General features: G+C 40.5%; 1 protein-coding gene across 1 annotated transcript in view; it reads left to right on the forward strand.

The window, feature by feature from the left end:
- Window positions 1-9,056: 9,056 nt before the first annotated feature.
- OGFRL1 (opioid growth factor receptor like 1) overlaps window positions 9,057-27,257 on the forward strand; it is a 31,261-nt gene continuing 13,060 nt past the window's right edge. Inside the window, exons 1-2 of the mRNA XM_023513139.1 lie at window positions 9,057-9,304; window positions 26,871-27,242. Of these exons, the coding sequence (XP_023368907.1) occupies window positions 9,057-9,304; window positions 26,871-27,242 (620 nt within the window). The remainder of the gene's footprint in view (window positions 9,305-26,870; window positions 27,243-27,257) is intronic.

Below are 27,257 nucleotides of genomic sequence, written 5' to 3' on the forward strand. Positions count from 1 at the left end.
CACAGTTGAACTAGTCCAGCTCAGTCCAGCCTCCCATGGTGAGAGGGAGATCAGATACCCAGTCTTGGAGCAAGAAAGTCTAGATAACAACTCAAGTGAAAGCACTTTTCGAAAATGCCATTCAAGTGTTGAAAATGACAACCATCACAAATTCTTGACGATTATGACATTACCAAGCTGGCTACATTGATCAAAAAACACAATTATTATGAAAGCAGATCTGTGAATTCCTCTTGCTTTTGAAAAGCGAAGTAATAAATTCCCCAGGTATAAGCTTCAAACAACATCTGTTGGCTTAATTAGAGAGGAAATGCTTCAAGGATGAATTCTTTTCCTACTCTGTTTTTTTTCAACAGATGATGCATCTGAAACAATAGGCCGGGAGCAGGTGTGTGATGGGCTGAGTCTTAGCTTGCATTTGGCAAAACTGACTACAGAGTGAAGCCATTAGAGATGTTGTCAGTGAGATTGATGATGTTACACATTTTGAAACTGTCCTTGACAAACTATATGAAATACACAATTTTTCTCCAAAGACATATCATGAATCGTAGCAAAATATAAGGCATAATATACCCCTTTTCAGGGGCAAGGATGTTATTAGTTCAGGGAGGCCACCCAGATTGTGTTAAGACAGGTCTCTGAAATAATTCTACTTCAATGTGTCATAGTAAGCAGTTCACAGAGTCAAGAGAGAGAGAGGTGTAAAAGAGCTGAGAGGAGGCTACTTCAATGACATCACAAACTTCTGTTGTTAAATTCCTCCTTCCACATGGGGTGGGGACCTGGTGTGTGCAGACACATATCCCAAGGGCTTAGAGAAGACCATGAATAATAAGCCTGAATCCAATGCATCAGTCCAATATGTTGACCGAGCTCTTAAACTAGAATGCACTCGTCCTGCGCATAGGAAAAAATCAGAGGGACATCTGCCCAGATGGACTGGGGCAAGATCTTCACTCTTGGATAGTTGATAATTTAAAATACTATTTTATATTAAAACAGATGTATCATTATGGCTCAGCGCCTGGAGAACAGTGGTTATGGCACCAGCCACATACACTGAAGGTGGCAGGTTCCAACCCGGCCCGGGCCAGCTAACCAATAATGACAACTGCAACAAAAAATAGCCAGGTGTTGTGGTGGACACCGGTAGTCCCAGCTACTTGGGAGGCTGAGCAAAAGAATCCATTGAGCCCAAGAGTTTGAGGTTGCTGTGAGCTCTGACGCCACAGCACTCTACCAAGGGTGACATAGTGAGACTCTGTCTCAAAAAAAAAAAAAAAGAGATGCATTATGAAGTACAATTTCAAGTTCTCTTAGATTTTTAAAATGAAGAGTAATAATTCAAAGAAAACTGTTTGCATTGATTGGCTACCCTCCCAGCTATTGGTTTGTATCTGTCTGCCTTTGACTTAGAGACACTTATATGGATATCTAGACCAGAAAGTGGATGTCTAAGTGTGGAGTCAGGACAGACAGGCAGAGGCACAAACTTAGGAAGTCTGAAGAGCTCCAGAGACCAAGACCAAAATCCATGCAAGTTTTAAATAAATAAAGCTTTTAAATAAAAAATCTCTTTTTACCTTCCTAGAATGTGACTTGTTTAGGAAATGTGAGTGTGGTTCTCAGTATGAATATTAGTTTCTGAAGTCAGATAGTAAAAAGGAAATCTACTTATTCTGATTTCTCTTTCAGTGCTCTTTCCACAAACCTTTAGCAGGCATTCTTGATTATAATGTAGTCAGAAGGAAGCTGGCTTGGCAGAACGCTGAAAGGGAAGTTACTAATTCAAGCCAGGGGAAAAGAACAAATGACATCATCGGTAGTTATGAAATCTCATTCAGTGGAGAAATATTCAGAGCTGCTGATCACTCCTAAGACTGGGACAGGAAGTTCTTTCTCCACTTTTGGGTCATGAGGCTTGTTTACTGAGGAATATTTCTTCCTTTGTTCCTCATCTTCCTTTCCTAAGTTCTAGAGTTTGCACACGGCCTGAACACATACCATTACTCTGGAAGGAAGGGGAGGGATTGAAGACCTACTTTTTAAAGATCCTATTCAATAAAATTAAATGACCTACAATAAATATCAGACTGAATCTGGAAATACTGTAAATTCTGAAGAATCAACTGTATGTCACTTTCAGAAATCCTAGAACATTGGATGCTTTTTCCAATGTACACAGCCCTATGATGAAACTAATTTATAGCTTTCATAGGAAAGCTATAACCTAACTATAGCCTTAGAATATGGGGAGGGGTGAGGAGGAGGGGAGGGGAGGGGAGTGGATGGGTGGAAGGAGGGTCATTGGTGGGGTCACCTCTATGGTTTATCTTACAAGGGTACAAGTGAATCTTTCTAAAAGCAGAGTATGAATGTCTTAACACAATAACTAAGAAAACAACATGAAGGCTACATTAACCAGTTTGATGAGAGTATTTGAAATTGTATATGAAAACACCACACTATACACCATGATTGCATTAATGTACACAGCTATGATTTGATAAAAAAAAGAAATACTAGGACATTATTGTGAAGTGATAAACATTTTACTTTTAATAAAGTAATAGACTCTTCTGGTATATCAAATGCAGAAATTCTGTAAAGATTTTGTCTGTATTTGATACATTCTTTCACAATATCTATCACTATGGTCATCACTCCTCCCTTTAATGCCATAGTAACTGAAACTCCATAAGAAGGGTATGGTGTGTATGAAAGCCAGCCGTGTCTGGGAATCCACAGCTTGGCAGCTGATTCCTACTCATTAGCCCCCAAGTGAAGGTTTATAGGGCATGTGCTCCACTCCAGCAATGTCCCTGAAGTTCTCAGGTAAAACCCTTCTTAATGGAAAGACAGAGGAGGAGAATCTCCTACTCATACAATAGTGGAGGAAATGCCAGGAATCCATACCTTCTTTTTAAAACATGATTACGGTGAAATGTGAGAAATACCAGCAGCATGAGAAGAAGCAACAAGGCCAAAATCCAGAAAAACTGACTTGACCTAGAGATAATAATCTGAGCCATAAAATATTCTAAGTTTACATAAACACATAAAATAATCATTGTAACAGCCACATGAGCTAAGTACTGTTTACTCCATTATACAGATGAAGAAACTAAGGCACTGCCCCGCCCCAACTCAGCATCCCCAGGTCCAGCCCTGGGGTTCAGGAAACTGTCTGCACTGGAATCCCCAGCCCCACCAACACCTGCACCCAGCAAAACCCAGATCATCTTGGCCTAAGCAGCCAGAGGCTCTGTGAGGAAAGACAGCTGCCCTCATGACCGCTGCCCTCGGCACAGAATGTTGGCTGTTTTCATCCTTCAGGTAGGATTTAACCTTTCAGCTTCAAACTGGAAGCAGAGAGCCAGCTAGAAAAGCAAAGCAAAGTTAATCTGTATAGCAGAAAAAACAAAAATCAGCTGTTAACATAAAAAGATAGCAAGGTCATTTCTACAAGCAAAACCAAAACAGAACAACAACAACAAAAAAACCCTTTAGAACTAAGCATAGTGTGCTGGAAGAATTTGAAAATAAATTGATTATCAGCAGGAAAGTTGAGCAAAAATTCAACAATGATTGCTCAAAATACCTAATGATATAAAGACACTTCAGCATCCTTTAAAAGATGTGATACCTACACCTGATTTTGTTAAAAAGCTCAGAGAGATGATGGAAACAATTAAAAATGCAGTGGATACTTTTAAGGTAGAGCAGAGGTTGTTTATGAAGACAAGAAAACAACTTGGGCTTCTTCCATGATTTAGCAATTATGAATAGGGCTGCAATGAACATTCTGGTACAAGTATCTTTGTTGTAATGTGATTTTTGGTCTTCTGGATAGATACCTAGTAGAGGAATTGCAGGATCAAATGGCAGGGCTATTTTTAGTTCTCTAAGTGTTCTCCAAACATCTTTCCAAAAGGGGCATCCCCAAAAGTTTGCATTCCCACCAGCAGTGTAGAAGTGTTCCCCTTTCTCCACATCCACACCAGCATCTCTGGTTTGGGGAGTTTGTGATGTGGGCTAATCTTACTGGAGTTAAAAGCATCCAATGTATTCAGCCCTACTATGAAACTAGTTTATAGCTTTCATAAAGCTATAGCCCAATTATAGCCCAAGAATATGGGAATGGGGGAGAGGGAGGGAAGGGGAAGGGGGAGGATGGGTGGTGGGACCACACCTATGGTCCATCTTACAAGGGTACATGTGAATCTTTCTAAATGCAGAATATAAATGTCTCAACACAATAACTAAGAAAATGCCATGAAGGCTATGTTAACCAGTATGGTGAAAATATTTCAAATTGTATATAAAATTAGCACACTGTACCCCAAGACTGCATTAATGAACACAGCTATGATTTAATAAAAAAATAAATAAATAAAAAAAGAAAACAACTAATAATGAATTGAGTAATTAATTAGGAAAAATGGGCACATGATCCGTGGCTGCCCTAGAAATATGGAGCAAGAATTTCAGGGCATTTTAAAGCAGAGCTCTTGTAGACAGAGTACCACAAAACACTCTTCCAGGAGAAATGATAGCTTTTGAAAAATTCCTTCAGCAACCAGGAGGCTGTGGAGAGTGCTGGACAATTACGTAACCAGAACTTTGTCAAAGTCGGAATGAAGATAAAGAGAAGCCAGCACGTATGGGGGACGTTTTAGAACACGGTCCTAGAGGGGCCCAGGATAAAGTTTAACAGTATGAGAGGCGGCATAAACAATTTCTGACTCTAGGAGAAATAAAAAAAAATCAGAAAACTAAAAAACAGCAAAAAATGAGAAAACGTTTAAGTTAAGGAAAAGACAGAGGATATACCTAGTTGCTTCGTGATAAAGAATATGATCAAAAGCAAAAAAGAAGAACAGAAAAAGAAACAGAAATTGGCAGTTAACAGAAAGTGTATAAATGTCAATGAAATGTGCTTGGATTTGACAGAAGCTAAAAGAAGGGGAAGAGAAAAAGTGGCAGAGAGAGCTGTTTAAACTAAAATTACTGCCAGAAAGTTCTACCCGGCAGGGGAAAAAACAGGAAGAATTTGTGAGGCTTGAAAATGAGATAAGGGAAAAGGCAAAAAAAAGGCAGAAAAAAGGAAAACTGCTGCGGCTGGTATTTCTAGGTTTCGAGAGAGAGATTAACATAAACGGGAATGGAAAATGCTAGAGAGACAGGCAAAGTAAGATGAAAAGGCAACATGGTGAAGAAAACCAGCAAAATTAAGAGATTGAGAACAATGTTAACAGAGACCCCTCTAGACTTTCTACACTTATCAAAGATTGGGAAGAATCAGATCAAAACCACAGGACCAATATGTTCTGGGCCTCTTCTACGACAGGGCTTTTCCAACCTGGAAACCAGGGCCTGGAGAAGAATGTGAGATCACGCAATTAGTATTGGGTTGATGAGAACGTGAGTGTGTTCAATTATTCTGAGAGAGGTAGTGACTAATCATGTCTTTAAATATCATTAACCTAGACAGTTTGATTATTAATTGTGGAGTTGTATTACCAGTTCCAGGCTGGCATTATTATTTGTATTTCCTGTTTCTATTAAGGGGGTATTTAATGTACTTGTTGGTTTAATATTGATGTATTATAATAGCTGTTCAAATAAGTTTGTTACAAACAGTATGTCATTTAAATGCACAGACCTTCTTGAAGATGCTTTGTTTTTGTCATTGGCGTAGCAAAAGTAATTGGGACAATCAGAGAGACTTCTTTTTAAACAAAGTGCAGATTTTTAGAACCTAGAGGTAAGTTGAGTAACCAAAATGTAAAGGTTTCTCAGAATTATTAATTAGCATCTTTTCTAAATATAACAAAGTGATATGTCTACATCTTTGTGCAGTAAGTATTTTCTATCTGTTTGAAGCAAGAAAAGAAAAAGAAAAGAAAGAAGAAAAGCAACTATAGAAGAGGAAAAATTTCTTTTCTTTCTACCCATCTCAGGTTCATGGGGTAGAGTCTCTGTAACAAAATATAGGTTAGCAAGAGAAAAAGCACACAGATTTATTTTCTGTAAGTTGTATGTGACACAGGAAACTGCTTAAGGAAATGAAGGCTCAAAGAAATAGTTAAACCTGAGATTTATTTTTAATAGTAGGCTGGAAGAGTGGATAGTCATGGAGAACTAGGATAGAATAAAGAGTCTGAGGTAAGTATAGTCAACTAGGGAAACTTAGCAAGGCCTGTGAGTGAAGATTCCACTGTGTGTTAAAATTCCAGGGGTAGGCTCGGCGCCTGTGGCTCAGGCGGCTAAGGTGCCAGCCACACACACTGTGGCAGGTTCAAATCCAGCCTGGACCTGCAAAACAACCACGATGGCTGCAACCAAAAAATAGCCAGGCACTGTGGCAGGTGCCTATAGTCCCAGCTACTTGGGAGGCGGAGGCAGAAGAATTGCTTGAGCCCAAGAGTTGGAGGTTGCTGTGAGCTGTAATACCATGGCACTCTACCTAGGGCGAGAGCTTGAGGCTCTGTCTCGGAAAAAAAAAAAAAAAAGATTTCAGGTGTAGACAGGGCTCCTATCACATGAGGCATCAGGGAAAGACCAGAAAATCCTTTTTAAGTCAGAGAAAACTTCCAGCTGTTTCTGCTGTTTTCTGGATCATTATGCCAAGGTGTCATATTTTGAGGTCTTGAACTTTATCAAAACTAAGGCCTGCACAAGTTTCACAAGGTGGCAAAGCCATAGCAGAGCTGAGATTCAAACCCTGGGCTTTCTGCCTCTATGGTGTATCCTCTCAGCCACCACAGACTGCCTCTGCTTGGAAGAAAACTTTAATAATTTAACCAATATCCTCATGGGTATTTGCGAAATTATTATGGCTTTAAATCAAAGATCTCATGCTCAAGCAAGGAACAGAGACCAAGAAGAGCTCTTAGAGGTTAAAAATGAAAATGAGCAGATTGAAACAATAGAAGGGCCACCTGACAATGGCTCAGTTCTGCCAAAATAGTAGTTGCATGGGGTTTACTCTCCGTGCCACCCAGATCCATGGTGCCTGAATCTGCAGCAACAGCCGCGGTTCCCATGGTGATGAAGTCAGGTCACTGCTGCTGCTGCTGCCTCTGCAAAGGGGCCTGCTGTGCCGCCTTCCTTTTGGCCCTTCAAGTCACCTGAGGACACAACTTGACAGCATCGTGCCTCCTGTCCCTGCAGTGTCCTTTGCCTCCTACCTTGAAGATTCCTTGTTGTTACTCAGGACTCCCTCGGCACCAATAAATATGCAGCCTTCATGTGTGTGGGAGTTATCCCAGGGAGCAATCTTTGATCAAAAGGAGAGGGTACTAAGAAAATCACACTTTTCCCCTCTTCCGAAGGACTCTGTGGAGAAGCATCTCTTTAAACTTCCCTCCTGAAGATTTCCTGCAGGACCTAGCAATCAGCTTTTCATGAAGCCGTGGACTCCCTGGTAATTCTCTCCATCTTCCTTCGCCTCACGCCACTTTCTCTCACTCCTGCTTCTCTGTCGTTACACTCCCCATTAATAAGCTTTCAGCTCAGGCTCCTTCCAGGACACCTGGCCTCAGACAATTGGAAGGGCTCACCATGTACCCAGAAAATAAATGAAAAAGACATTCCCTAGACAAAGCAACAGGAGGTTTCAAAGCATGAGATAAATGAAACATGATAAGAGCTTCAACTGAGAAAAATATTCTATCATTTTCAGAGGAATAGGGATCAATGTGGCATCAGCCACCCTGCAGGCTGGAATACAAAGGAGCAAGGCCTTCAAGCTTATAATCAGCCCAACTCACAGCCACGGGTCCCAGCAAAGCAACAAAAACACTTAGACATGCAAAGAATCAGACCATTTTCCCCGTGCACATCCTTTCTAAAGAAGTTACCGGAGAGTATACTCCAGGAAAACAAGGGCATACATATCTAAGAAGAAGGAAAACAGATTCAGGACACCATGATTTCAAATTGGAAAGGAAAGTTCCAGAACACCTGATAGGCAGAAGAATAAAGATGAAGCTGGCCAGGTTGGTCAGGAGAATAGGGGCCGGGAGGGAAAGGGAACTTCATGGAATAATATGATGTAGGGTCTAAAACGATGCAGGGGGTGATTAGGCAAATGGTGCAGAAACCAACGAAAGGCAATTAGGAATGTTAGGCAGACATGTATAAGAAAGTCATTACTTAAAAATGATGAAATTATAATTTCACATAATTTTAAAAAATTGGGAGCAGGAGAAAAGGTAATACTTTCTGATCTTTATGCTTGGAATATTCTAGCAGTGGTATAGGGGTTGTGAAATTGGAGAAGGAAGTATAGTTCCCACTCACAGTTGGCTCAACAAGAAACTATTTACAGCATAATGGGGTATAAATGCTGCTTAGATTTTATAGTCATAGCAGCATTGTTGGTTGGCTTCTGCCTCTTAGCGTGAATTTCTATATGAAGCAAGAGAAATGTGGTTATGATAAAAGGGTAAAAGTAATGGCAAAGTTCAAGTGTAGTTGACATAAGATAGAAGGTGGAAGGGGAAGGAAGACTGTACTCTTATGTTACAGAATGGGGGGTTAAGAAATACTGCTGAAAGTTGAAGGGAAAATCAGAAATTGAATTGTTATTATTTAAAGTTTCAAGGATAGTCAATAGAGAAGTGTATTAAATTGTAAATACTGGAAGGGGAAGTGGGAGAGAAGAGTGAGTGGTGTTTAGTGAACTATATGCTCCTCTTTCTTATTAGAAGTCAGCAGAGATTGTCTAAAAATCATGAAGTGGAAGTATAAGCACTCTGCTTGGAGTTAGGGAACTCTACAACATAAAGAAAGACATCACTGATTAAGAGAAGCCTCTTCTGCAGTTTGGGGCAGTGGGTAAGGGGGAGAGGTGCAAGAAAGCGCAGAATTTTCTTTGTAAACCTTCTAAACTCTGCCTTGTTTCGTGAGCATGTCTCATTTTGAGCAACTTAAATACAGAATTATATAAAAATCCATCAGCATACAGATGGCAAATTAAATCACAAGAATTGATTGAGTGACTTTGTGATGGCGTGCAATGCAGAGTGAAGAGAGACCTGGGACAGATGCCTAAGGCGTTTCAGAAGCTGAGAGGAAGATTCAGCAGTAAGGCCCCAGAGACGGTGCAGAAAGGGAGGCGGGATTGCAAATCAGGAAGGCACAGGGCGGACAGCGGCACAGGCTGGGCTCAGCTGCATCAAATGCTGCAGTGGGAGAGAGAGAGGCTGAAGACCAGAAGATGTGAGCAGGAGGCCTCCCGACCCAGGGAAGGAGTCCACGGAAGAGGAAGAGGACACTTCAGCGTCTGCACCAGGTAATTACAGTTGAGTGTCCTCCAGGAGTTTGGGGAACGTTTCACTCTGAAGGCTGCTAATTCTTCTTTGAAGGAAGAGGCCTGTGTCTGCAAAAAGAAAACAAACAGGTGGACTGGAGATTAGATTATTGTGTGATTTATTTTCCTCCGCCCTCCGGAGTAGAGACAAAGCAGGTGGAGAGTCAGAGTCATCCAAGACTGCAGTTTGCCAAGTCCCTGCAAAAGGCGAGTACATATTTTCTTGGAGCAGAAGAGGAGGAAGGCCCAGGAGTGAAAGGCTAATTTGTCAAGAACTAACTCCATTAATAGCGTAGAGAATTTCAATTCTGTGATGAACAAACTTTTTTTCTTTTTTCAGCGCCAAGCAACAGAGAAGAGGGCTGTGTGGTAGAGTTCAAATAACAAACACAGCCCCCCCCCAAAAAAATATTTACATTCAGTATTTATTACTCCCTCTAGAGCCCTGGATCCCTCTGCTAAAGTTGGAGGTCTCTGAGAATTCCAGAATGTAAGGATTTCTCCCACCCAATCTTAGTGTACAAACAGAGAAGGGCCCTAGAGAACGAGGCCCGGTATCAAACAGATGAGCCTCTAGGAGACGAAGCCTCACGTTTTGATGATAATCACATGGAAAAACAGGATCAGAACTTGTGTGGAAATATTCCATTGTGGGTAGGAAGGGGGTGTGAGGAAGGATTACTCTGGAAAGGGGCTGGAGATTCCTGGAGTCAGCCAACTGGACTTGGCACTGCTCAGCTCTTCTGGAATGGCCTTGGGGCTGCTCAGGTCCCTCCTACAGTGTTGGTTGGACTTTGATGCTGGTCAAGAGGAGAGGCCCCTGTCAAGGGACAGAGATTTGTGGTCCAAAGTCACTATCATCTTATTCAAAAACTCCAAGTGCTGCTTGTGAGTCAAGTCTCCCGAGAAGGCCTGGCAGGCAGCCGTCTGCGGCATGAAAACAAGGCTCTAGTCACACGAGATACATGGGGGGAACACGGGGCATTTCAGAAGGAGGTTACCTCTGTGGTGGTGTCACTCCTACCATATACCCCATAACATGGACCTCCCAGTGCTGTTTGCTACCGGAGGCTAATTCTGTCTTCTCTTTGCTCGCTGGTGCTGTCTGCAAGCTCTGGAGCAGCATGTAGTAAGACACGGACACGTGCTTTTTGTGCTGGAAGGAAAGCGAGGTCTCTCCCTGAGTCACCTTGGCTGAAAGAACTCCAGAGGACAGCGTGTGACAGCTTCACCTTTGTGCTTGGCGACTACTGGGCTAACGGCTTGGCGATGGGCTCTGTCCTCACTCTTTTGCGATCCTGGGAACCAGCAGAGAGAGACACACACTCCTTTGTTTCGTGTTTTGTTAATTTGAAGATTTGTTTAGGATTTTTTTGCGCCATGCACTGTGCTGGATACCAGGGACCCAAAAATTTAATAACAGCAGGGGTCCTGACTTCTAAGGGCTTGGGCTCTGCTTACTTTCTTCTGAACCCCCACTGCATCTTATCTGCAGCTCCTTTGCAATTTTTATCTCAATTCACTTTGACCCATAGTTGTTTATTTAAATGGCATCTCTTGTCTTATTGCAAAATGACTATGCTGAGTACATTTGATATGCAGATGTGTTTTCCCCTCAGAACTTTAAAAAAACTAGAATTATTACTGGATGTAAAATGAATAGTCTCACATGAACAATAATTCCATTGGGTGCAAGCCCCCACATGCAGTCCCCACGTCCCAGTCTGCTGGGGTCAAGCTGGAGCTGGGCTGCAGCAGGACCACAGCCTTCTTCGGCTCCGTCTCCCGCCCTACCCTTCTTACCTTACCCCAGCCTCACATCCAGAGCTGAGTAGAGCTTGTTCCTTTCTTTCTTTCTTTTTTAAATTTCAGGTTAGTATGTAGGTACATATGATTAGGTTATTTGTGTTTGTAAGGTAAAGTCCAAAGTCCAAGATGTAGTTGTGTCCTGTGCCCAGGATGTGGGCCATATACCCCTACATCGTACCCAATGGGGGAACTTACTGAGCCCCCACCTCCACTTCCTCCTTCTTCAATTGTGACTTTCTTTGCTATGGGTCTGTAGTATTTAATCTACTAATTTTAGATTTGAAATGAGTACGTAGGATGCTTGCTTTTCCATTCTTGAGATCCTTTACTGAGGAGAATAAAACCATTCAGGTAAATACAAAAAGATCCACCTTTTTATGGCTGAATGGTATACATATGCCACAGTTTATTAATCCATCCAAGGATTGATGGATAGGACTGTTCACATGTTTTCAATTGTGAATTGGGCGGCTATAAACATTCGAACGCAAATGTCCTTATGGTGAAATGATTTGTTCTTTCTTCTGGGTGTCCCTTTCATACCAACCGTGAAAGTGCACCCCAGGTCCTACCTAATGGCTTTGTCCATCTATGATGCTTTTTTGCCTCTTGAAAGCTGGAGACTGGTTAGGAACATATGATTGCAGATTAATGGAGGTCAGTTAGGACTTGGACTGCTCCAAATGGAGGCGAGGAATAAATGGGACGGGAAAGAGACTGATGGTGTTTATAGCAGACACGGCTGGGAGCCTGTCAGGTGCCCTTTGCCAGATAGTGCATTCATCCCCTAGGAGCCTTGAGAGTTTGCTGATAAGGGCTCATGGTTTCACCTTTCTGCAGAAAATTACTATCCACTGAAAGAATGGGAGTGCAAACGGGAGGAGGCTACCCAGCACCTCTGGGGAGGTGGCCGTCCACACTCAGTGGCTGTTAGAAGGGCAGAGGGCAATCCTACCTGCCTCAAGGTGGGGTCAGCTCAGTGGGACTATTTATGCTCCAGAGCGGCCCCTGGGTTCAGGCTGGAGCTGGACTGCAGCATGGACCACAGCCTCCTTCAGCTCCGTCTCCTGCCCTACCCTTCTCACCTTACTCCATTCATCCTGAGAGCACCCTGAGTCACGACACCCAATCGCGCTCACCAGAGTCTCAAAAAACCCGGCATCTCTTGGGAATCCAGCCTTCGGTAGTGTTTCTAACAGAATTCAGTAGTTTAAATCTTGGAAAATGGCTAAATTGGGGGAGACAAGATGTGAGAGTTCCTCCCTAGAGGATTGCTTTCATAATTTTGATTTTATCTCTAGCTTGATGGCCCAGAGCCTGGCATACATAAAATGTGCAGCAAATTTTATTTCATTGTCAAATAAATTTGATTTGGAGTCCATTGAGTTTGAAGAAACGGCAGGACATCCAACATGAGATAGGGAACATGGGCACAGAAAAATGACTAGAAATTTAGGTCTTCTAAAGAGAAGTAAGCAGTTCAGGAAAGAGGCAGTAATTAGTGTCAAGTGCAAATAAAATCTTGATTTTTTTTTTCAGTGTTAAGGCAGCCAGCATTTGTCTTTACCTGAATTTGGTATGTAACTCCAATTACTCTAAATCAATGAGTTAGGATCCTTTAGTAATGTTTAGGCAACATTCCAATTAGTGAGTTTTTCTCACTGCTAGGAAGTACATCTAAGGAGGACTGACACTGAATTGGGGAAGTCTCTAGGGACTTCATTTGTCTTCTGTATTCTATTGCCAAATGATTGAGTGAGCCACTGGGGATGCTTCTAGAGCAAGGACGTATGTAAAATGTATAAAATAATCGAGTGTTTGTTGTACTTAAAAAGAGATTTATGCCTACTCTCATCATTAAATTGATTGTATTTTCTAAAAAAATGAAAAAGAAAAAAAAAGGTGCAAGCCTTCCTGTTTCCCAAACATCACTTTTTTTATATTTTGAAATACAGACTTCCATTCTCCCCAGGAAGGTGGTTTTGAATGCTTTAAACCTTGGTTGTCTAATTTCATCCCTTAAACCGTAATCATAGCTCTTTAGAACATGCAAAAGAATTCCTCCTCCTCCTGATGTTTGTACCTTTAAATCTTTATAGGCCGTCATCATCCCTTAGTTGTCTCTCTGCAAAGTTGCACATATTTTGTTTCTATAACATTTTCCATAAATCAATTTCTTTAATACTAAGCTACTTTTCTTATTTCTCCATTCAGTTTATCTCCATCTTTTGATACGGTGCTAATCAAAGTAAATGAGATATTTCAGGCATGATTTATCCTAAGATAGAATGTTTGAGAGCATTTAAAATTTCCTTGTCTGGGTTAGAATTCTTTTCTATGTAGCTCAGTAAAGTGTTAACTTTATTGGTGTTTTTGCCATTTTACTTTGAAATTTCATAACTAATTTCCCATGTAATAGCATTCAAAAATCTCTGTGCCATTACCATTTCTTCACTGATCGTGGGATAAGTAGAGATTAAATGAGTTTAAAATGTATTTCTGTAATTTATTTCTTACTATGCAATACTGAATTACATTTCTAACTTCTTTATATCCATGCACTATTATTTCTCAGTGTCCTTCCAAATCAGTAATATCTGGAAACCTTAAATATATTATTTCTACCCTAGAATGTTCAAAAAGATGTTAAATTATTTTTTTTCTTTTTAATTAAATCATCACTGTGTACATTAATGTAGTCATGGGATACAATGTGCTAGTTTTATATGCAATTTGAAATATTTTCATCAAACTGGTTAACATAGCCTTCATGGCATTTTCTTAGTTATTATGTTAAGACATTTATATTCTGCATTTAGAAAGTTTCACATGTACCCTTATAAGATGCACCATAGGTGTGGCCCCACCTATTACCCTCCCTCCACCCATCCTCGCTCCATCCCTCCCCTCCCTTTCCCCTTTCCCCATATTCTTGGGCTATAATTGGGTTATAGCTTTCACATGAAAGCTATAAATTAGTTTCATAGTAGGACTGGTATTAAATTCTTTCTTGCAACTTCATTTTTATTCTTTCAACATAATTATTTCTTTCTGAGAACTTTTTAGTTGACCAGGCTGTATAATTATTATGTCAGTTTGCTAAGAAAATTTCTCTTCCTTATTATGTCTTGAACATCCCACTCATATTTTTTTGTATATATGTGTGTTTATACACACCGGCCTGCTATTCTGGCTGGGTTCTTTCTACTGGTGCCTGGCTGAGTCTGTCCCAGGTCAGCAAGCGGGTTTACCTTCTCCCTCCCTGCAGACGCCTCTCACTGCTTAGATTTTGAGCTGATAGATTGTCCTACAACCTCAGACCTCCAATGGATTCAAGAAAAGTGATAAATTTGCAGTCAGTCTGGTAGTGTTTTATCATAAGTAACAATGACATTTTATCATACAAGCATATTGGGTGTCCACAGAGCGTGAGAGTTTTTATGAGAAGTTCCAATATCTTAACATTTTAGGGCTCAAGGGTGTCTTATGAGTTTATTTCTTGTTATTTTCCACTTTGCAGAAGGTTTTGTGCTGGGAAGACCTGGATAAGCAGGTCCACATGAATCTCTCTGCTAACCTTATAACCTGGGATTTGTACATAATGGCATATCCTCAGATATGTACAGATTCTTTTTATAATCCATAAACTTCTTGAATGATCAACATTTTAAACTAATAACATGATGGTCCTTATACTTGTAATGGATCCATTAATCCATAACTATTATAACCTCTATGATAATAAGTGTGTTTTATTATATACCACGATGTAATGATTGTTTCTGTGTTATAATTAACTTTACTATAATTATCATTGTCATATTTTTGTAGATATAAAAAAAGTTAATTGAACCCTATTGAGCTTTGTAGCCTTTATCTTAATAACAAAAGTACTCAACATCTTTACAAAGAAAAATATTTAAAAAGAGGGCTATACCACTTTTAACTGCTATAATTTTTCTTTTTTGTTTAAGACAGGGGCTTACTATGTCACCCTGGGTAGAGTGCCATGGCCTCACAGCTCACAGCTTACAACAACCTCAAACTCTTGGGTTTAAGCAATTCTCTTGTCTCAGCCTCCCCAGTAGCTGGGACTACAGGCACCTGCCACAACTCCTGGCTGTTTCCTTGTTGCAGTTGTCATTGCTGTTTAGCTGTCTCGAGCTGGGCTCAAACCCGCCAGCCTTGGTTCATGTGGCCGGTGCCGTAACTACTGTGCTACAGGCGCTGGGCCAGACTGCTATAATTTTTATTAAATCCATTCATTAACATTAATTTCATGAATTTTTTTGTGGCAAAACATTCTAAGTAACCTAACTAACAATAGGAATGTTTTTGGAATTATATGCACCCACACTAAATTGAAGTTTTTATCATTTTAAGTTATATTAAAATTTTGTTAAATTTATACCATAAAAATAACTTATTGGTATACAATTCTGTGTAATTTAACACATGGAGACATTCATGTAAAATTAACACCATCAGGATACAGAACAGTTCCAGCACTACCACAACTTTCCTGTCCTGTTCCATTCCAGTCACCACTTCCCCTAACCTAACCTTGCTGCCACTAATCAGTTCTTCCTCATTGGAGATTCCCCTTTTCCAGAGAGTCATTTAAATGGAATCTTACAGTAAGTCAGATTGTATGGCTGCCTTCTTTCACTCAGTGTACTGCCTTTGAGATCCACTCATGTTATTTGTTTCTTTTTATTCCTGACGTACCAGGCTTGCTCATTCTATAGACCCACAATGAGATTGTTTCCAAATTTTGCTAATTAGGAATGAAGCTGCTGTAGTCAGTCATATACAGGTTTTGTTTTTGTTTTCTGTGAACTTAAAAGTTTTATTCCTCTAGATCAAATGGGATTTCTGGGTTGTATGGTAAGTTTAGGTTCAACTTTGTAAGACATACCATTCTAGAATGTCTGTACCATTTTGGATTCCCACCACCAACAGACAACAATTCCAGTTGCATCCTTGTCCAAACTTGGTGTTATCAGGTTTTTTCATTTGTTGTTGTTGTTTTGCCATTTTCATAGATACATAGAGGTATATCATTGTAATTAAAATTTGCATTTCCATAAGTGGCTGATAATATGGAACATCTTTTGATATGCTTATCTGATCTGCCATTTGACCATCTGGATATTTTCCGTGGTGAAGTGTCCATTCGAATATGTTGCCTATTTTAAAAATTGTGTTGTTTGTTTTCTTATTATTGCATTTTGAGAAATCTTTATGTATTCTGGATATAAGTCTTTGGATATGTAATTGGCTAATATTTTCTCCAAATCGGAGGCTTGTCTTTCTAGTCTCTCAATGATATTGTTTGTAGAACTGAAGTTTTAAATTTTGATTAAAACATTTATGACTTTTCAAAAGTTGTATATATCATATTCTTTGTTTCACATTTAAGAACTCTGCCTAACCCAAGATGTCCATGAGAAGACAAACATACTGAAAGCAGGTTTCACAAACTTGACTGAGAGATAAAGACAGACAAGCAAAGCCAAGTCCCATCTTAAGATGGGTAGCATTATAGGTGTTCTGCAGGGAATGAAGAGATATTTTAAAACTTTTATAGATGATTGGTCTAGAACTTGCACATTTCTTGGATCGAAGGATGGGAATTGGGAAGAATCATACAGAACAGCTGGGCTGGGAGTCTATTGAAGTAAAGCTATTAAAGTCAACTATTGAAGTGCGTAGCATGAAGAGTGCAAACTAGCATTGTGTGACAACAAAATATAAAGCAATAGATGCACAGCACAACCACTTTAAAGAAAAAAATCCAAATATTGAAGATATATCAATAGGATAAATAAATGAGAATAATTAAACTGGGGCAATGCCAAGATTTTTGACTTGGGCAATTAATAGATCGGCTGGTAAGTTCGGAAAGCCCTGGTTTCAAAAGGGAGAAAGATCACGAGTTTAGATTACCATAACTTGAACAGGGCCATGGGCCATTTTTCTCTGTATCCCAGCCCTTAGTGCAGCACCTAATGGAAAATACATATTGTTTCAATAAGTAGTATTGAGACTTGGAGATAGAGGGAAGTATTTAAGAGAAATTATGTAGTATTTAGTCAAAGACATAGGACTGTAGCATGACCAGAGGAAACACAAGCAAATTTACTTAATGGTTTTTGAGTATTAAGTTACAAAACATATATTGACATTACATGATATATTCAATATATTCAACTCATTAGCAATGCAAATTCAATGTAAAGTTGCAGTGAGTCTGGTACAAATGGAGAATTTCCACCAATCCCTGCACAAACTGATGCCATTCATTTCCTCAGAAGATTTATGTCTCTGATTTTCACTTAATAAGCTTTTGCCATTAATTTACTAAAAAGAAGCCCTCAGGAAGTTCAACCTGAGAAAAAATAAATTAGCAAGCTCCATTTCTAGACTATTTGGTCAATAGCAGTCATGAGAGAACAATGCTCGAGAAATAAAATTGTAGCTGTCATCAGAAAGGTTTGATTTTTAGACTTGGTGTTGTGATAACTGATGAGTCTCCTAAGGGAATCAGTACAGTGAGAGAGAAGAGAGGATGGGCAAGGAAATGAGAAGAGAACTAGGGAAGGATTTGGAGGCAATACGAGAAAAACCACCATAGTGTGGGATCTTGAAAATGGTAGAGATGAGGTTTAAAGGTGAATTCAGTCTCCCAAGTGGTAAACAGCATGTTGTAGAGACTATAAAGCTTATGGAATAACTTCTAGGAATTGCAGAAGAATGGCAGGGAAGCACAATGCAAGTAGCATTGAAGGAAATAGATAATGGAAAAGTGGAAACAGGCGGATCATTTGAATGCCAGCAGGAAGAGGTCCCAAGCTCTGCCAAGAGCGAAGAGAGTAAATGTAGAATATTAGTATAGATTCCTCTGGCCAAGGGAACTAACCCCCCCCCCCAAATAGTAGGGAAGCATGTGTGTTTGTGTGCGTGTGTGTTAAAAGGTGGAACTGCAGAAAGAGTAGTAGTATTTAAGCAAAGTTTCACAGGAATTGGCTGGAAGGAGACTTCAGAATCTCAATAGCATGAAGCGATTCTACTTCTCACTTTAATCTTCACCCTTATTCTCATTCTCCAGATTCATAAGTCAGCCAACATAACTGTTAGGGCATTTATATTTTTCTAATGGACTACTAAAAATGCTGAGAGATACAAATGTCTTAATAAGTAGTATTAACACTTTGGGATCAATTTCTCAAATTGAATTTATCCAATGTTTCTGCTTCTTACCTTAAAAAATATAATGTAATAAATCTCAGTCATCATCAATTAATAGTCATTGAGAAACTTCCTCTGTATTTGGCATTAAACACACTGCAGACTGGTCTCTACCATAAATACCTACACATAGCATTTTTATTTCTTAAGTAGAGCCTTTAAAATGCTTTCTTGGGAATTATTTCATATAAATTTCTACAGCTCTCAAGTGCAAGCCCAGAAATCTATTATACTACTCAACTTTAAATGGATTCAGGTTGAAGTGAGTAGTTTGAAAAAGAAAAAGAGTGGCTCCCTGCGTTCACGTACACAAAGAAGACTGATAATCAGCCAGCCAATCATTAAACACTGAAGTACTGAGAGCCAGCTGATACATGGTCATGACCTCCAAGCCCAGTGTTCTTCAGCTACCCTGGAATTCCTCACAGTCAACCAGTTGGCAGAGCTTGGGACCTCCAGCACTCTGCCTTCCTGCTGGCATTCACTTGACAGGAACCCATGATGTATGAGTCCTTTTAGATTTAGAATACTCTCCCTGAATAATTCAAGCATGTAGTGCGGTCACTGACGGGTCCTTAGAGAAAAGGCAGGTTTAAGAGGCACAGTGTTCCCAAGTGAACATTTCCTGGCGTAGAGGGAATACCGCTATGTTTCCCATTATACACAAAAGGAGGCTACAGGCTTTGGAACCTTAAGATCGTTACATATTTAAATCCTACAGCATCATCTGTTCTGATTTCAGGCTCAACAAGCTGGGTGGGCACACACTGGAGTGTGCTTGGCTTACTCGTTATAGTTCTTAGTGTGAAGTGAAAATAGGCATTCTGGTTTCATGGGCTGATCTCTTGAAAGCTCAGCCAAGAGATAGTATGAGCAAGCATCCTCCGGTCAATTCAATTCAGTGGCACTGACGAGGTAGGAGTTCTGCGCCTGCATGGCTGAAGGCAGCCTCTCTACCTTACTGAATTCGCCCTGGCAAACACCACCCAGTGATAGGTGGTAGGGGCCAGATAGCTCTCCAATGACTCCTCTGTGTTTCCACAGGCCAGTTTTGGGGAAATTCTAGTCATCATTGTTTACTGTATGTGGTTTTCTATATTCATACAACATGTCATTGGCTTTCTGTAGCCATGAAACGTATGCAAGTTATTTCAGTCTTCCCTAAGGCTCATTTTAATGTTAAAAAGCAACTCTGTATGTGCAGGGCTAGGTCTAGGGTAAGACAAGCAAGGTGCTTAGTTTGCAAAATGTAAGAAGGCATCCACTCTTGGGGTCTTGCCAGTGCCCTGGGTGGGTTCCAGAGCAGCTGTGCTGTGTCACCTGTATTTCAAGCTCCAGTGAAGAGGAAGGGAGTTCTAAGTGATGAAACCAGAAGAGCCTGTGGATGGCAAACAGGGGGACAGAGCTCTTGACCTCTTTTTCTCTTCTCTTTTATCACTAACATTCTTTAAAAAAAGGTATATATGTTCTACACCAGCAGCCACTCCTTCTGCTTTTTATTCTCATTTATTATCTATTTCCATCATTTTACGGATTTGTTCTCCCGAAGATCACAATATGCCAAATTCAATGGCCTCATTTTAGCTCTCCCTGAATGCAGCTCCTCAGCTTTCGACATTGACCTCAAGGGTAGGAATGTGCCATGTTTGCCCTATTTTTACCCAAATCTATCATAGATCACAGTGGGTCCTAAAAAGCATTAAATGTTAATATATTTTTACTGGAAAAACTAATAATCCTCTCATTGTCAAAGGAAAGAACGCTCCCACGTTTTGTTTGGAGGATCTCCTGTCATTGTTTACATCTACTCATCCGTGTCCCCAAAGATGGAGAGCAACAATTGTGCCTTATATGCCTTTGTATCCAAACATAGCAGAGAACCCAGCACATAGAAGGTGCTCCATAAACGTTTGTGGAATAAATGAAGTTGGTGACTAGTGTTGACTCAGTGATGATGTTCCAGTTACTCCAATGATTTGTAATACATCATTCTATATAGAGTGCCTTCAAACAATAATCACATTGCTGGGCACAGTGGCTCAATCCTAGCATTCTGGGAGGCTACAGCAGGAGGATTGCTTGAGCTCAGGAGTTGGAGACCAGCCTGAGCAAAAGCAAGATCCTGTCTCTACTAAAAAAATATCAATAGGAAAACTAATGGAGCATCACGGCAGGTGCCTGTAGTCCCAGCTAGTAGGGAGGCTGAGGTTAGAGGATCTGTTGAGTTCAGGAGTTGGAGGTTGCTGTGAGCTATGATGATATCATGGCAATTCCACCCGGGGTGACAGAGTGAGACTCTATCTCAAAAAATAAACAAAACCAATAATCACTTGTTTTCTCTTACTTTTCCGTTGGTCTGGAATTTAGGAAGGGCGAGGCTGTTGAAGTGTTGGAGAGGAGAGGCCTTTCATGTGGTTGCAGTCAGATGTCAGCTAGAGCTGCAGAAATCTAAAGGTTTGACTGGGGCTGGAGGATCCATGTCCAAGGTGGCTCACCCACTGGCTGGCAAGTCTGTGGTGTTGGTTGGTATGCAAGTAGCCCAAGGGAGAGAGGGGCAGCTGTAATTTGTTTTATGACTGAACTTCATAAGTACACACTCATCACATGCTGTTGCTTTGCTCAATTAGACGTGGAACGCTTGAGCCATCCCAAGGGTTCGTCAGAATCTTGGCCAGGGAGGGATTTAATTCATTTGCTACCAAGATTTAACACTCAATTCATAGCACATGTCATTATATCCACTGTACTTCATCGGTCACAGCCCTGGTTACAAAGCTACTCTCTAGATACTCTTCTAAAAGTAACTGCAGTTACAAAGCCTGGCAGAAATGGCTGTTGGCCAGTACAGTGGCCCCTTTCTTTGAAGAGATGGCCATCTGGACAAACTGTACTTCTTGCCAGACATTCCTTACTTCTGTTCTTTTCTGATGGAGCTGCTGATAGTCTGCCAGGAAATCCCTCTGAATCCCCCAACCCCCAAACAGCACACACATCCCATAGCAGGGCAGACCAGAGCCTGGGGTTGGTTTAGGCTGAAGCAGCTTAGACACCTCTTTGTGCAGGAGCATGACTTGGGCACCTCGGGGGGCAGGAGGCTGCAATTAAGTCCTAAGATAAATACCCAGTGCTCACCCTTAGGTCTCCCTGAATCACTGTGGTGTGTCCTAATGCTCAGGAAGAGGAGAACTGGAACTTCTGGTGGGTCCTCGTAGGGGTAATCGTACTCAGAGCACCCTGGAGAAAACCCATTCCTACAACCTGCCCCTGTGGTCTATTCACAAGATAAAGAGAAAGGCAGAAACCCTCTCGAATCCTGGAGTTAACCCATGAAAATCACAAATTCCTTGGCTATGGAATTCCAAGTACCCTTCTGAGCTGGGGAAATGTCCAAATTGTGCTTACATATCCATTTCTTATTCAGTCACTATAAGGCTTTTAAGCAATCAGGTACATTTAAAGGGACATAAAGAACAATGATATAAAATAGAAACAAATATTAAATGTAATAATTGGAAAAAAGATTTATTTTTATCCATGGAAAATAAGCAATAACTTTGAAGATGATCGGCAAAATTTCTTCTTAAATTTTCTTTTTTGAAGTCCAATATTCCTATATCTTACACTGTTATGTTATTTTTTTGAATTAAAATACAGTCTAAATGCTACTGAACTATCCAGATAAATACTCCACACATTGTTTTAGAATGTGTTACTATTTTTTAAATTTAGATATGGTTCTAATTTTAGTCAATTGGCTGAATTTATTCACATACTCATGCAAATGGTTTATTACCAAATTCTTATCTTAATTTCAACTTACTTTCCCTGATATCTTATTATACACTAAACTAATAGTTGAATTCTATGAGCTTTTACTTTGCTTTATTAAAAACTCTAGTGTGATTGGTACAAATGCTTTAAGCTATAAAAATACTCAGTATTGGATATGAATCCAGAGTTGCCCTTAGAATTTCGAACTATTCCTTAGCAATAAATTAGTCCTTTAAAAACATCAAACATTCCTTTTTAACCAACCACCATTTTACATGGATCCTACAACATACAATTTTTCACTTTTAGATGTCTCTGAAATAAGACGCATCTTCTTAGAATCAAAGCTTCTTAGATTCCATGACATGCACACAGTACATCATTGCTTTGGTGTCCTAGCCAATACTCCAATGGCCTGAAAAAGGCCACAGATGGCGCCTAATACACAGCCAGGCCAGTCACCTACTCTGTGCCCTTTCATCTTACTTCATAATAAAAACAACCAAAAGCCCTAACAGAAACAATACAAACAGCATTGCTCTTGATAAAAGAAGCTAAAGATTGTTTTTTTGAAAAGTAAGCAAGAACAAAGCCCCAAATTAGCTGTCTCAGCTTGTGTGATCCCCTGCCCACCTCACAAGCCTGCTCTCTGGCTACTCCACTATGGGGTCAAATCTTGTTCTTGCCTGGGGCCTTTGTCTACCCTGTCCTTGGCCAGGAATGCTCTTCTCTTGGCTCTTTGTTGGGTTAACTTGTTCTCTTCTCTCCTACTTATCTTAATTTATATGTCACCTCTTCAGATAAACCTTCCTCACTCCCCAGAGTAAAGCCAGAGCCTCGTACTTTGCTTTCATTGTACTTATGATGATTATTTTTGAATTTGCTGAATTTCTATTTTTTCTAACACCCACCCCCCACATCAGGGATTCTACCTAGTGCACAGTGGCTGCCCACGGTGAATACTGATAAAAGAAATTCAATTAAAACAACAAAACAAACAAAAATACCCAGAAGTACTTACTCATTATATCCTGCTACTTTGATAAATTAGATGTAGAACATTTGGAAGACCCCAGGGGCTCATCAGAATACAAGTAGTACTGTGGGTGCTAATGGGGAAATTTCATTCATTTGTTATGAAGATTTGACAGTAAAATATTTGAGATTTCATAGCAATAATAAAAATATAGAAATCTCTTTGCTACTGCAAGCTCAATTTAATTAAAATAAGATGTATGTGTATTTATTCTTGCATCCCATTTAAAGCAAACTTTGGCTCTCATATAAGCTGATTGCTTGAATTGCTGGTCACTTCTTTGGGAACAATAAAAAGAGAAGATTTTAAGGAAGATGGAATGGATAGGAGAGATATTTTGCAATTAAGCCTTGAAAAGATAAAAGAAACATGCAGTACAAACTTTGTGTTGCATAATTGCCTTGTCCAAAGAGGGAGAAAACAGACTTTTGTAAGAGAGACTATGGTGGTAGTGGTGGTTGAGGGTTGCAGGACAGGTACACTTGGGAGATAGGGGTTAATATCTCAGAATTACACAAGAAGGAAAGGATCAAACATTTGCAGGAAGAAAGAAGCAGAAACACAAAATATTTTGTGTTCATAAATTATAACACATTTATGAACTCCTGCCTTGAGAAAGGGAAATCCTGGGAAATTTCCAGCGAGCCTAGTGTGGCCAGAGACTCCACATGTGGTTGCACATGCTGAGTCCTATGTGATGTCCAGTCCATGCCCCACTCAGTAAGCCCTGGAGAAAGGAGCATCTTATTCTCAAGGGCATAAAAGTCCCATAAGCCCTACCAGATGCCCTGGCTGTAGTTAATGGGAGGGGATGTTATAGCATGTTTTTACTAATTTAAAATGTTTCTTGAGGGTGGTGTTGTCTTTCTTCTTCTTTTTTTTTTCTCCATAGGTTTTAGGTTCCTGAGAGATAGTAAGGTTTGACTCGAGATGGGAAAAAATAGGCTTTGATTTGCCCTTTCATTTTATTTGAAAGACTCTCAGGGGAAATTATGTAACAACAAACCTTTGTTAATGTCCCTTACACACAGTTGACTATAAGAAAACAGTACAAGATATGCCAGATGCATTTGGGTTCCATCCAAAAAAGTTTAGTTCCTGAAACACCAGTTGCTCCTTAAGATGGCCTCACCTCTAAAGGATTTCAAAACAAACTTGAAAATAGAGTTACACTGGAGCATGGTTATAATATCTACATACTTTAGGATAGGATTCAGGGAGTCAGAAACTTTGTTCTTTATATATTTGTATTATTATTTAATTAAAAAATTTTTTTTGGAGACTGGGTTTTGCTCTGTTACCTTGGCTGGAATGCAGTGGCATGATCATAGCTCACTGCAGCCTCCAGATCCTGGGCTCAAGTGATTCTCCTACCTCTGCCTCCACAGTAGCTAGAAGTACAGGTGTGAGCCACTACACCCAGCTGAATTTGATGTTCATTAAAGACACAGTGGATGAATATTGCTTAGAGATAACATACATTAATAAATTACTATGTTTTACTATGTTTCTGGCATTGGGCTAAGTGATCATCTTTTTTTCTTTTCTTTTTTTTTTTTAATTGAATGGTAACTATGTACATTAATGTACTTCTGGGGTACAGTGTGGGGTTTTCACACACAATCCAAAACACTTCCATCAAACTGGTTAACATAGCCTTCGTGTCATTTTCTTAGTTATTATTTTAAAACGTTCACATTCTGCTCTTAGAAAGATTCACTTGTACCCTTGTAAGATAAACCTCAGAAGTGATCCCTCCAACCCCCCTCCCTCCACCCATTCCCCCCTCCTCGTATTCTTAGGCTGTTATTAGGTTATAGCTTACATATAAAAGTTATAAATTAGTTTCATAACATGGGTGTGTACATTGGATACTTTTTCTTCCATTCCTGTGATACTTTGCTCAGAAGAACATTTTCCAGCTCCATCCATGTGAACATGAAGGACGTAAAGTCTCTTTCTTTATGGCTGCATAGTATTCCATGGTGTACATATACCACAGTTTGTTGATCCATTCGTGGATCGATGGGCACTTGGGCTTCTTCCCTGACCTGGCAATTATGAATTGGGCTGCAATAAACATTCTGATACAAATATCTTTGTTGTAATGCGATTTTTGGTCGTCTGGGAATATATCTAATAAAGGAATTGCAGGGCCGAATGGCAGGTCTATTTTTAGTTCTCTAAGTGTTCTCCAGATGTCTTTCCAAAAGGAATGTATTAGTTTACATTCCCACCAGCAGTGTAGGAGTGTTCCCTTTTCGCCACATCCACGCCAGCATCTCTGGTTTTGGGATTTTGTGATATAGGCTAATCTCACTGGAGTTAGATGATATCTCAAAGTAGTTTTGATTTGCATTTCTCTGACGATTAAGGATGGTGAGCATTTTTTCATATATCTGTAGGCCGTGTGCCGATCTTCTTTAGAGAAATTTCTCTTCAAATCCCTTGCCCACCCTGAGATGGGATCACTCGTTTTCTTCTTGCTAATACGTTTAAGTTCTCTATGGATTCTGGTTATTAAACCTTTGTCGGAGACATAACCTGGGAAAATCTCCCATTTTGAGGGTTGTCTGCATCTTTTTTTCTTTATATGAAGCAAATATATGCTTCTTTACTGTCAATACAAGAATGTTAAATATTCTCAAAGGTTGGGATAATGAAGAAGTTTAAGTATTGGGAAGGGTCATTTCTGCATATAGAACATGGGGATAACAGATCTCCAGAATTAACGTTCTTAAATACATAGATTGGACACAGGTGGGCAAGTTATTGCACTAAACTTAATTTAAAAATTGTTTTATATTATATAAGGTTGTTGTAATACTTCATGTAAAATGATGTTCTTTAGAACAAATTGGCACATCATTTAACAGCCTGGATCCCTTCAGCCTGGCCATCTAATTGCAAAGCTTACAGAAGAGACAATACTGATTTATCTATGTAATGAGCACTGTTCACTGGATTCTTCCCCCAGAAACAGCCTATCTACCTTGATTTGGCTTCCCATTTTATCATGAAGCATTTAAAAAGAAGCTATTCATTCCTACTTCAACAATTCAGTCTTAAATGTCTTGCTCATTTTTTCAGTCCATATTCCACAAATATTTACTGTGTACCTACCAAGCTTGGCACACTGTTCTGGCCCCAGCTGAGCAAATTCAGACACACATACCGACTGGGGGCTGCCTGCAAGAGGCTTTCTTTTTATTTAGAAAGTTAGAATACACATTTTCCAACAGTCTCTTTTTTCTGGGGGCACTTATCTGATCATGCTATTTTATCATTACGTACTTCTATAATAGGGTTTCTCCTCTTCTTTCATTTACAGAACAGACCAAGGGGCTAAGGATTCTTCCCTTAGAAACTGCCCATCTGTTCCAGGGATTCTGAGATTTTGTCTTTTTTTTTTTTCTACTCAGATCAGTGATTTGGAGTGGGAGTTAATATAGAACACTATCCACAAATCAATGTGATGGTCTAGTCGGGATTGCTCTTTTTGTTTCAAGAGACATTTGCTCATTTAAGATGATAGTTGTGACTTTAGCCAGACCTCACGGATTCTAGGTGGCGGCTCTAACATAGTTGTGGCAGCCTGGATTTCCTGTTGATGTGGTGCTCGGTCACCATTAGCTTTTGTCTTCTGTTGTGGTTAAATTGTCTCCCTCCTGGACCGGCCAGGAGAGAGGGAGAGGGCGTGGACAGGACCCGCCCGCTCACAGTGACACCTCCTTATTTGTCACCTCGGCGCCAGTCCTCCGCTCCTAGTGCTGGGCGGGATCACTCTTCCCGCTCGACTGGGAGGAGTCCCGGACGGGTGTCCCGGCCCCGGGTAGGGAGGGTGGCAGCAGAAACCGGTGCTCCCCACGGGCCCCCACGGGCCTCCCCGGGCCGAGCAGAGGCAGGCCTTGCAGGGGGGACGCGGCAGCGAGGCGCGTCCCCGGGGGCCTGGGCGGCGGCGCCCGGGCCGGGGGAGGCCGCGCACTCCGTGGACTCCGGGCCGGCGCCGGCTCCCGCCCCCGGGGAAAAGGAGCCCGATGGGCGGGTTCGAGCGTGAGCGGCGGCGGG

The sequence above is a fragment of the Otolemur garnettii genome, unplaced genomic scaffold (genome assembly GCF_000181295.1).
Source record: "Otolemur garnettii isolate 467f Iridium unplaced genomic scaffold, OtoGar3 scaffold00035, whole genome shotgun sequence".
NCBI classification, from domain to species: Eukaryota; Metazoa; Chordata; class Mammalia; order Primates; family Galagidae; genus Otolemur; species Otolemur garnettii.